Genomic DNA, 11,065 nt, shown 5'->3' on the forward strand with positions numbered 1-11,065 from the left:
ACTCTTGAATATTATAAGGAATTCATAGCATATTTGTCTAAAGAGTCTCCAAGTTAATTGAGCTTCTCTTAATTCTAATTTTATATTTAAATATAATGAAACATTTTTAGGACACTCAAAAGGACACTGAAATACTCAAAGGAGGCTGAATTTTAGGAGAACATGATGCAAACTGATCTTGATAGTAGCCTGCATTCCTGGGCGTTTATTCTGTGCCCAGCATGGTGCTGAGCATTCTGTATGCATTGTGTTTTGAACCCCTACAAGGACCCCTTGAGACAGGGACAATTATTCCCATTACTCAGATAAGAAGACTGAGGCACAGAGATGTGAAAGGACTTCCTCAGGAGGCTGGAGTCAGTGGCCAGATTCTGATTTAAATGCAAACCCACAAAGCTGGCTGTGCTGCCTTCTGGCTAGCAATGGGCGTGGTATGTTCCCTGGGGTGTGATGCCCCAGAGCTCTGAGGAGAGGCCTCAGCACTGACATTGATGGCAGAGGTGGCTTCCCAGAAGCAAAGGTGGACCCTCTCAGATGCCAGAAAACAGGTTAACTGCCCAAATTAAAGCCATTCCAATAATATGGAATATGCCATTCCACCCATATGCCCACACATCTGGTAAGAAAGAAAAGGAGGAGGTGGCAAAGGAGGAGGAGGAGAAGAAAGAAGGAAAAGAAAAAGGGCGACCCTCTCACATCACCACCCCAGAGAAGCCACTCCAGAGCATGGCCTGGTTTAGGAGGAGGGAAAGACCTGTCTTTTTATTAAAGCCTTGGATTTCTGGTGATGTCCTTGCCAGCTGAGGGTGGAGAGGTGTGAGATGGTTCCAGAACACCTGGGAGGCTTTGGGTGTGATGCTGCTCATGTCCAGGCATCTCCAGCAAACTGAAGTGTTAATGACTTGTGAACGAGGAGCTCTGATGTATGTTCTAGAAGGACACAATGAGGAGGATATGAAAGGCCAAGAGCAGCATCAAAGAGGGTTAGAGTCATCCTCTGGATGCCAAGGTGCTAAGCAGAGCTCCCTAGAAAAGAAAAAAAAGCCTTCTGATTCTTTGGACCCAAGGCTCTTGCCTTTTCCTTCGGTCCTTCACCTCTCCATCCAACCCCTATCCCCCACTCATCTCTTTATCCACCCGTCACTCCTCATTTTTCTCCACCATCCATCCATGCAACCATCCATCTATCCATCCATGTGTTTATCCACCCACACATCTACAGCATTCTACCCATCCGCACATTCTACTCATCTATCTGTCTGCCTGACCATCTAACCCTCATTCACTCATCCACCCACTCATCCCTCTTCTACCTAATCACTCAGCCTCCATTTAAATTTCTCAAAAGCAAGGGACTCTGGGCAGCCCCGGTGGCTCAGCAGTTTAGCCCGGGGCATGATCCTGGAGACTGGGGATCCAGTCCCACGTCGGGGTCCCTGCATGGAGCCTGCTTCTCCCTCTGCCTGTGTCTCTGCCTCTTTCTTTCTCTCTGTGTGTCTCTCATGAATAAATAAATGAAATAATTTTTTAAAGTTTTTTTTAAAAAGCAAAGGGACTCTGCTTACTTCTATACTCCAGCCCCTATAGCAGTGCTGGCACATATGAAGTGCCTAATGATTGTTCAGTGAATTTATCCATTCATCCATTTGCCTACCCTCTCCAGCCACTCACCCATTCCACTGTTCAACATTTGACCATCTACAATGACCTGTAATTCAAGGGGCAATTCAAAGATCTGTAGGCTTCCATGTTTTTGAGAGGAAAAGTCTCTTGGGACCATGGGGTGCTGCCCAGGAGAGGAGAGGGTATTGGCTCAGGATGAAATTCTCATAAGTGCCATTTGGGAAGGTGCAGGAAACCACACTATGGGCAGGTAGGACTGCTACAGAGCATCTTGTCCAAGGCTCCTATTTGACATATAGGGAGAAAGGAAGCAACTTGCACAAGGCTATCAGGTTGATAGCAGATTAACTGTGAAGGCCCAGGGCTTCTTCAAGCTGCTTCTAATACCAAAGGCTAATCGGGAGAGTTCAAATGTCCCAAAGGCACTAGAAGGCCAGCTCTCTGAGGTGAAGAAGGGTGCCTTGTTCTCAGCGGTATTGTGCCATTGGTCTTGGTCATAAGCACTTGAAGTAGCAGCCCCAGAACTGACTATCCCTAAGATCAGGTGGACCCAGCACATAGAAGACACTCAATAAACATCTGCTGTCAGTTCCTTCTCTGCCTTCTTCATGACCCTCTCTCTCCTCCTCCACCAACTCCTTACATGGAAAGACTCTTCAGGACTCCAAACCTCAGAGCCCTCTTCTTTCTTAATCTTAATCTGCCTAATCCTCACCCCCCCCCCGGGGGGCAAACACACATCCTTCAACTGCCAACTCTCTCCAAAATTCAATTTCTATCACCAGCCCAGACATCTCCAGTGAGTCATGAGGCCATGTTTCCAACTACTACTACATGGTATTTCCACCTGGTCTTCCCATTGGCATCTCCATCCAAAGGTGGGGAGCAGGGCTGCCATGCTCCTGGAAGGCTGAGGAGGCTGGTATGACTGAAGAGGGGAGGCAAGGGGAGCAGCTGTAGATATTGAGAGCAGAGAGAGACAGTGGGCTGGGGGAGGAGAGATGCCTTGGAAGCCACCGAAGGACTTTGGCTTTTACTCTGAAACCGGGAACTATCGTGGAGTTAGAAGCATGACATCATCAGACTTAAGTTAAGGCAGTCAGGAATGAGGGGGATGGGGGTGAGGGGTCATCTGATTTTCTTTCCCCCCACACCATTTCTACTCAATTACCAATCTCCGTTTTCCTGGTCTTCGTTTCTCGAATCTGCCCCTCTTCTCATCTCTACTATGACTATGACAATCCAGGACCTGATTGATCATCATGGGCTTAGTCTCTGGGCATGATTGCTAACTGGCCTCCACTTCTGATCTCCCCCTTTCCAGCTCGCTCTACCCCCGACCACCAGAGTGACTGATCTAATTTTGTCTTTCTCGGATCTCTTCAGTGACTCCTGATCTTAATAAAGCATGCATAAGGTCTCTGAGTAGACCCTGGCTATCATGCCTGTGTACTCCAGCAACTAAGCTACCTCTGATCCCACCTTCTCTCCCACCTTAAAACATACACAGGCACACTAGCATTCACTCTACTGAAACTCACCTCATGTCTTTGCTCATACAAAGCCCTATCACTTGGAATACTCTGACCAACCCACTTTTTACTGGAAGATTATTTCTTTAGGTGTCACCTCCCAAGAAGCTCCATGATTCCTTTCCTTTCTCTTCCAACCAAGGCTGAGATCAGCACTCTTCTCACTGTATCCACTTCTATTACAGGCACTGAGCCATAATACACTGTAATTGACCATCTATTGACTGGCACCACACTAAACTGAACCCTTCAAGGGCAGACTGTTCCTTTCATTTCTGGATCCCAAGCTCCTAAAACAGGAACTGGCATATTCTGTGAATTCTAAATGTTTGGTTAAGACTGAATGGCCTTGCCATTCATGGACTTGGTACAAACCTTGTCACGAGAGGATGGCAGGAGGTGTGTCTTGGTGCAGGTACGGTTTCTGTCAGAACTAGAGATGGCAGAGGGAAAGGGGAGGGCTGAGAATTCTAAATTAGACAATCAGAGCAGAATAGAATTGGACTACGTGGTAAAATCCCCCTACCCTGCTAGGATGTTGTCAAACCCTCGCTCTCTCCCCTCCAGGCTCCTCATCCTTCTCCCAGGACAAAGGGCATCTCCCTTGAAGCTTCACTCACCGGGTATCGGTGCCTCGGGTCTTGAAGAACACTGGAAGTAGAGGCCCCAGTCAGAGAAATTATTACCCCCAGAGCCAGAAAGAGATGTGGCTAGGGAGGGAGGTACTGAGGTGTTCCTGGCCAGCAGTGAGGGGTGGGTACTGGGTGAGTTGGGAGGGCAGGGAGCACCGTGCTATTCCAGGACTAGCTGTGAGGGACAACTGGGTGGCTCAGCGGTTGAGCCCCTGCCTTCAGCCCGGGGCGTGATCCTGGAGTCCTGGGATTGAGTCCTGCATTGGGCTCCCTGCATGGAGCCTGCTTCTCCCTCTGCCCGTGTCTCTGCCCCTCTCTCTCTCTGTGTGTCTCTCACGAATAAATAAATAAATAAATAAATAAATAAATAAATAAATAAATAAATAAAATCTTTAAAAAAAAAGGACTAGCTGTGAGATGGGACAGATGGGCACAGATTGCTAGAAAGATCAGCTGTGGTTGGGAGCTGTTAAGGACTGGAACTAAGGGTACAGTAGGGTCTCTGGACACAATGGTCCTGAAGTGAGGGGGGTCACCATGTTTGGATATCTGAGTCCCTTGGTCTTGTGTCTGTTTTTCCTTGATGGGCACAGAGTTCATGTGGCAGCCAGCAATAAACAAGGCCTCATCGGTGAGTTCTGCGCTGATCCGGGTCAGGAATTCTTCAGATCGGGATAATGAAACCTTCTGCAAAAGGGGAAGTCAGAGGGGCTCAGTTCATGGGAGTCCTGGGTCTGGGGGCTCCCAGGCTGGGAGCTCTGGGCCTAAGGAGTCTGGCATCATCTTGAGATTTGACAGAGACCGCACTGGAGGTGGGGGGCTGTCTCTGAGGACCTCGGGGCCAAGTGCTGGAGATTATGCGCTCAGGGGTGAGGTTAGAGTCTCAAGGCTGGAGGTGTCAGTGCCCCTGGCCTAGGGGCTCCCCACTTCAACTCACCCCCATGTTCACCGGACCTCCATCCAAGGGAGTTGCAGCTTGGGACATCCTGCTGCCCTTTTTCTCCTCATTCCTGGTAGGTGTGGATTCCATCCCCCTGGAAACAGGCAGCCCCTGTGTTTAGGCTGAGAAACCAGAACACTTTCCCCAAACCCATCCCACCACCGTTCCTCAGGGCCAGATTTTAAATAAGGCCTTTAGATGAACCATCCTACTGTTCAAAAAAAAAAAAAAAAATTGTTGCTTTAAATCTTACTGGGGAAGGGAGCGGGGTGGGAACACCCACAGCAGTCGTCTTCCCCCCACTTCTCCCACCCAAGGCACCTCCCAAGACCAGACAACTCTCCCCCCACCCCCCATCCCCGACCTGGCAGATGAGTTTAAATCTTAGACAGGAGGGAAACAGGGAAGGCTAAGGAGCCCCTATTTAGGGGACAGGGGAGTAGGAGCTGGAGAGGAAAGCTGGAAAGAGGGGCCCTGGGTGGTGCTGCTACCCGTTGCTATAAAAACCTTGGTGTCTGCGGACGTTCTGCAGCCCCGTTGCCAGGATATTAGGGATTCTAGAACCAAAGGCGTGGGCCGGGGTGAGGGGGGGTGGTCATTTTCCCAGCTCGTCGCTTTCGCTTCTCTGGCCTCAGCTCCACCTCGTTGGGTATGGTGACCCCAGCGCCAGAAGTCTGAGAAAGGGGAAAATCCCCTAGGGTGATGCCTGGGACCTAATCCTCCTACCACTAGGGACGCGCGAGAAGCAACTCCGCCCTCGGCCGCCCTCCAGCCTCTCTAGCCGGCCTCTCTCGCTGCCCGAGCCGGCGGGAGCAAAGAAGACCCGAGAGGGGGCGGGGCCGAAAACACTGTGGCCTGTACCAAGTAACCTTGCCTCTCGGGGAGGCACCGACCCAGGAGGGAGGAATGTTTTCTCCTTGTCTCTGTCTCCAGGAAGCTGTACCCTCCGGAGAGGGGAAAATAGAAGCATTGGCCGCAGTGTTCTCTTTTGACACCTCCTTCTCGGTTCCCTCCTTTGCTCGGAGCCGAGGCCTCTCTGGCTCCCTCCTCCCCCAGCGCTTTGGTACACACCGATGGAAAGGGGCGGAGGGAGGAAAAGGAAGCGGGCAGGTCTTAAAGGGGCCGCAGCCATTTTTAGGCTGTCTCTTCCCCCCCTCCCCCCACCCCTCCTCCAGTTTTGCACGCCCGGCTCCGCTGGGGCGGCAGGGGCAGCCGCTGGAGGCGGCAGGGCCTGCCCCGGAGGAGGGCGGGGTGTGCGCCCTCCTGCTCCCGACGCACCTCTGGGCCGGCCCGTGCCCCGGCTGGCTGCGAGCCCTAACACCTGGGGTCGGGCGGGGACGGCGGGGGCCTGCGCGCTGTGGGCGCGGCGGCTCCGCGGGGCGGGAGGTGAGGCCGCGCGGCGAGGCTGGGGTTCGGTTGCCACCTCCAGATCGGGCCCGGGGCGGCGAGGGGGCCGCCGCGATGCCAGGCGAGAATATCTTCCTGTTTGTGCCTAACCTCATCGGTGAGTGCTGCCCACGGCTCCGCGCCGCACGGGAGGGCGAGGGGCCTCGGGCAGGGTCGCTGATCCCGCCCTGTCTGCCCCGCGTCCATCCCAAGGTTATGCCCGGATTGTCTTCGCCATCGTTTCTTTCTACTTCATGCCCTGCTGCCCCCTCACGGCCTCCTCCTTCTACTTGCTCAGCGGACTTCTGGACGCTTTCGATGGACACGCTGCTCGAGCCCTTAATCAAGGTGACAGACACCTCCTGCCAGCCAGCCTTGAGGCCCAACCACCCTCTTACCCCCCTTTCCTGCCTCCTCGGGACGTGGGGCTGGCGGGAGCTCGGTAACCGCAGAGCCCCGTCTCTCCCGTCTCTGTCGAAAGCAGAACAGAATGGCCTACTTAGGTATTAGAAGGGATTTAAGCTGGCTGTGGAGAAGAATTTACTGGTAGGGTGTGGATCACAAAACTGGACGTGGCAGTGCCAGAGGTCTCCCTCAAGAAAAATCCATTCAACAGGTGTTTACTGGGGGTCTGCTGCCTGCCTGGCACAAGTAATAGGGGTTCCAGAAGCCGTGTTTAGAGGGAGAATGGAGAGGGAAGAAGAATGGTTTCTGGAGGGCAGATTAATTTTTTAATCTGTTCTCCAAACCCACCTGCAAGACCTTCCCTAAGACTAAGTGGGCTTGTCTTGAGCCCTGGACCCTTGGTTTCCGGATTGGTGAGCTGCGGAGTTAGCTGTCTCCTGCACTGCTCCCGCCCACATGCCTCCCCATTTCCTGCCTTAGTGACCCTTGCCCATTGATCTCACACCCCACAGATGGCAGCAGCCTGTTTTCCTCCCCAGGCAATGCCTGCTGGGCATTTTTTATTTTCTTTTAGATTCTGCATCAGAGTGACACACCCAATATGGTTCCTTTCATAGACCCTTGGCCCCTTCCCGCCTAACAGTCCTGGTTTTTCAGGGACCCGGTTTGGGGCTATGCTGGACATGCTGACGGACCGCTGCTCCACCATGTGTCTGCTGGTCAACCTGGCCCTGCTGTACCCACGGGCCACCCTTCTCTTCCAGCTCAGCATGAGCTTGGATGTGGCCAGCCACTGGCTGCACCTCCACAGGTCTGCAATTCTGGGGGTGCTGGCCGGCTAAAGAAGACACCACAGTGGGGAGGGGTGAGGCTATATGGGGTGGTGTCTGGAAAGGCCTCAGGCTCCTGGGGGGGGGTCTCCCTCTTAGCTCTGCTTTGTTGAAGCGAAGCCTCTGTCTATGGGGTCTGATCCTTTTTACAGGTAGGTTAAGCATTCCCTGAAACTCCTCTCGCTGGAAGGTAGAGAATTACAAATAGATAACAGCTGGGGGCTTTGGAATGTTGTATTTCAATCCCGAATCTGCTAGGTAATTACCAGCTAGGTAGTTGTGTGGCTTTGGGCAAGACGTGGGTTCTCAGCTGGGCCCCACTGCCACCTCTGTTCAGTAGGGACAATCCCAGTACCTATTTCATGGGGGTTGATAGGGGGATTAGATGGACATTAGCGGTGAGGAGTACTCATGGATTCTCCCTGCTTTCTCCCTAAGCTCTGTGGTCCGAGGCAGTGAAAGTCACAAGATGATTGACCTGTCTGGAAATCCAGTGCTTCGCATCTACTACACCTCCAGAGTGAGCATCTCCCGCCCCTCCCGTAGTTCCTCGAATATGCCAAGGCCCTAGCTGAGCCCTGGTCCTAGGTTAGGAGAAGCACAAGGAGGGACAAACTGACCCAGGGGAGACTTGGGGGAGAGGCCTGTAAGCTGACTTCAAGGAGGGTAGGATAGGTGGGGAGGGTATGTGTGAATCACTGCCCAAAGCAGAAGGGAGGGAGGGAGGGAGGGGCAGAGAAGCCAGATTGGCCTGCGGAGCCAGTTCTCAATAAGCCTGAGGGTTTAAAGGAAAAACTTCAGGCTATGTGGACTTTATTCTAGGAGCACAGATTGTGTCTGAAAGGATTTTTTTTTTTTTTTTGAGATTTTAGTTAGGGATCCCTGGGTGGCTCAGCGGTTTGGCACCTGCCTTCGGCACAGAGCGTGATCCTGGAGTCCCGGGATCAAGTCCCACATTGGCCTCCCTGCATGGAGCCTGCTTCTCGTTCTGCCTGTGTCTCTGCCTCTCTCTCTCTCTCTCTCTCTCTCTTCTCTCTCTCTCTCTCTCTGTGTGTGTGTGTGTGTGTCTCATGAAAAAATCTTTAAAAAAATAAATAAAGATTTTATTTATTTATTCATAAGAGAGGGAGAGAGAGGCAAAGACACAGGCAAAGCGAGAAGTAGGTTCCCCACCAGGAGCCCGATGTGGGACTTGATCCTGGACCCCAGGATCATGCCCTGAGCCGAAGGCAGACACAACCACTGAGCCACCCAGATGTCCCTGAAAGGATTTTTTTTTTTTTTAAGATTTTCTTTATTTGTTCATAGAGATGCAGAGAGAGAGGCAGAGACACAGGCAGAGGGAGAAGCAGGCTCCATGCAGAGAGCCTGACGTGGGACTCGATCCAGAGTCTCCAGGATCATGCCCTGGGCTGCAGGTGGCGCTAAATCGCTGCACCACCAGGGCTGCCCCCCGAAAGGATTTTTAAAGAGAGAAGCAATAGGCTGAGATTTCTCTCTCACTCTCGCTCCCCCTGCTGTACCCCTATTTCCCAGTACTGCCCAGGTACCACCCATCCACAGAGGGTTCTGGACCCCATCCCTTAGCTGGACAAGGGGCAGCACTGCCCCACCCCGTGCGCCCCTTGGTTAAGCAGCCCTTTTGCTGTTTGTACAGCCCGCTCTGTTTACCCTGTGTGCTGGAAATGAGCTCTTCTACTGCCTCCTCTACCTGTTCAATTTCTCCGAAGGACCTTTAGGTAGGAGGCAAGGGGCTGGGCAGGAGGGGGAGGAGGGGCTGGCCTGGCCTGGGGTGATGGAGGCCTGAAGGCTGCAGGCCGCTGGCCCTCGCCCTCACCTGCGCAGTTTTCTCTGTATCACCCATGCTCCCTTCCGCAGTTGGCTCTGTGGGTCTTTTCCGAGTGGGCCTCTGGATCACCGCCCCCATTGCGGCGCTCAAGTCCCTCATCAGTGTCATCCACCTGGTCACAGCCGCCCGCAACATGGCAGCCCTGGATGCGGCTGACCGCGCCAGGAAGAAGTGACCCCGGAACCTCCAGCCCCTGGCCGCCCACCTGCCCTGGGAGTCTCGCTGGGCTGCGCGGCTTCCCTCCCCTCCCGCGAGGTCCCAGGCTCACGTCTCCCTAATGTGTTGTCCGGCCTGCTGGGAAGGGGGTCAGCCTCTTTGGTGATGCCACGTTCTCTGAAATCCTGAGGACCAGTCCCGTCCCCACCGCCGGGATTCCCAAGGACCTGGACTTCGAATCGGGAAGGATGCTCAGGAGGCCCCACCCCTACAGGCAGTGCTCCTGGAGCATCAGGAGGCCTGAGGACCCGCTGGGGTCCCCCTTGCTGGCTCAGCCCAGGGATCTGGCTCGGCCTGAGACTTTAGGGACACTTGAGTGAGGAGTAGAGGCCGGGTTTCTTAAAAGGCAGGGAGTCAGACCTGTGCCACTGGCCGCAGGAAGCCTGTAGTACCACGGCCAGGAGAGAAGGGCCGTGTAATCCTTTCCCATCCCAGACTCCTGTGTCCAATCTGTCCTGGCTGTGAAAACCTCTAGAATAGGGGGTGTGCTGGGGGAGGGGCTTTATGCTCCAGGACTTGGTTTCCTTTGAGATACTGTTGGACCAGGGCCTGGTTCAGGGGAGCTGGGGAGAAGAGGAAGCTCCATCTGGATGCTTTTCTTCTAGTTGTTTACTGACCCGGCTCTACCCTACCTGGCTTCCCGCCCCCTCCTGTGAGGTCCCAGTCTCTCCTAATTCCACCTTCCACCGTGACCTCAGAGAGAGGCCCTCCCTGCCACCCAAGCTCATGCCCTGTCCTTGCCCACCTGCTTTATTTTCTTTATGACATTGTCGCTGGCTGTCTCGATTTATTTGGATACCTCACATTTTCCACCCCCACCAGAATGTAAATGCTCTGAGGGGACAGACTTTTCTTGTTCCTTCTCTCTCCCCACCATGAAGATTAACCTTCACCTGGCATATCATATTAATAAAATTCACGAACAGATCAATTGGTTTCTCAGAGTGTGGTCCTTAGCGCCCCTGTGGATTATTTCTTAAAGATTTATCTGCTTAGACCCTCTGTGCCAGACCTTTGGAGTTGGCATCTCTAGGGATGGGCCCACAAGTCTGCAATTTTAATAAATTCCAGGTGATTGATTCCTCCCCATAATGTGGAGAATCACTGTTCTGTCTTAAGCAGTCTTGGAGCACCCATTGTGTCGTAGACATTGTTCTGAGCATCTGTCCCTAACAGCTACCCCTGCCATCTGAGCTTTCTCTGCTGTCTGGCACCAGCTTGCTTTTTAAGACTATATTCAGCTTACCATATGCCAGCTCCTGTGCTGGGGGTTCTTTGCAGATGTTACTCATTTCGTCCTTATAATAGCTTAGCCAGGAGGCCCTTGTGTCCCAGAGAGCTGAGATTTAGCAGCTGGGTTTTGAGCCTTGACTCCTGAGCTAGGCCCCTGGAGGACTTGGTCAGCCCTCTTGGAGGTCACAGGCCAGCCACGGGGGAGATGATAATGCACTTCCTGTGATGCTGGTGGGGAGATGGGAGAAGAAAGTCCTGGAGGACTTAGGTGTTGCTGAAGCGGGTAGGTATCCAGAAAGCTGCTGGGGATAGGGCAGAAAGGGTTAATGTACAGAAGAGGATTGATTCTCAGCTGGGAGAATAGGGAGGCCAGAGAGCATGCTGAGCAGTTGCAAAAATGGAAATCGACCCAAAATGGA

At 53.0% G+C, this 11,065-nt stretch overlaps 2 protein-coding genes across 6 annotated transcripts; one reads left to right on the forward strand and one right to left on the reverse strand.

Moving 5' to 3' along the window:
* Positions 1–232: 232 nt before the first annotated feature.
* LOC129520274 (putative protein T-ENOL) lies at positions 233–5,474 on the reverse strand. Of its 5 annotated transcripts, none has more exons than XR_008666545.1 (6): positions 5,235–5,474; positions 4,725–4,821; positions 4,324–4,474; positions 3,682–3,806; positions 3,531–3,588; positions 233–1,026 (listed from the first exon to the last, which is right to left on the reverse strand). XR_008666545.1 is itself a non-coding variant. In XM_055341367.1 (6 exons), exons 2-6 carry the CDS (start codon positions 4,815–4,817, stop codon positions 895–897), a joined length of 369 nt encoding a protein of 122 aa, XP_055197342.1. In that variant the 5' UTR covers positions 4,818–4,821; positions 5,235–5,474; the 3' UTR covers positions 233–894. The 5 variants fall into 5 exon arrangements, 2 of the variants coding, with proteins under 2 accessions (XP_055197342.1, XP_055197341.1); XM_055341367.1 differs by having other exon boundaries at positions 233–930; positions 3,776–3,806; XM_055341366.1 differs by having other exon boundaries at positions 3,776–3,806.
* Positions 5,475–5,871: 397 nt separating this feature from the next.
* Positions 5,872–10,344, forward strand: CDIPT (CDP-diacylglycerol--inositol 3-phosphatidyltransferase). The gene is made up of 6 exons (XM_055341365.1): positions 5,872–6,231; positions 6,327–6,461; positions 7,176–7,329; positions 7,787–7,868; positions 9,006–9,087; positions 9,227–10,344. The coding sequence occupies exons 1-6, from the start codon at positions 6,189–6,191 to the stop codon at positions 9,370–9,372; spliced, it is 642 nt and encodes a 213-aa protein (XP_055197340.1). The 5' UTR covers positions 5,872–6,188; the 3' UTR covers positions 9,373–10,344.
* The last annotated feature ends 721 nt before the right edge of the window (positions 10,345–11,065 follow it).

Source organism: Nyctereutes procyonoides, unplaced genomic scaffold (assembly GCF_905146905.1).
Source record: "Nyctereutes procyonoides isolate TBG_1078 unplaced genomic scaffold, NYPRO_anot_genome, whole genome shotgun sequence".
In the NCBI taxonomy this organism is placed as follows: domain Eukaryota; kingdom Metazoa; phylum Chordata; class Mammalia; order Carnivora; family Canidae; genus Nyctereutes; species Nyctereutes procyonoides.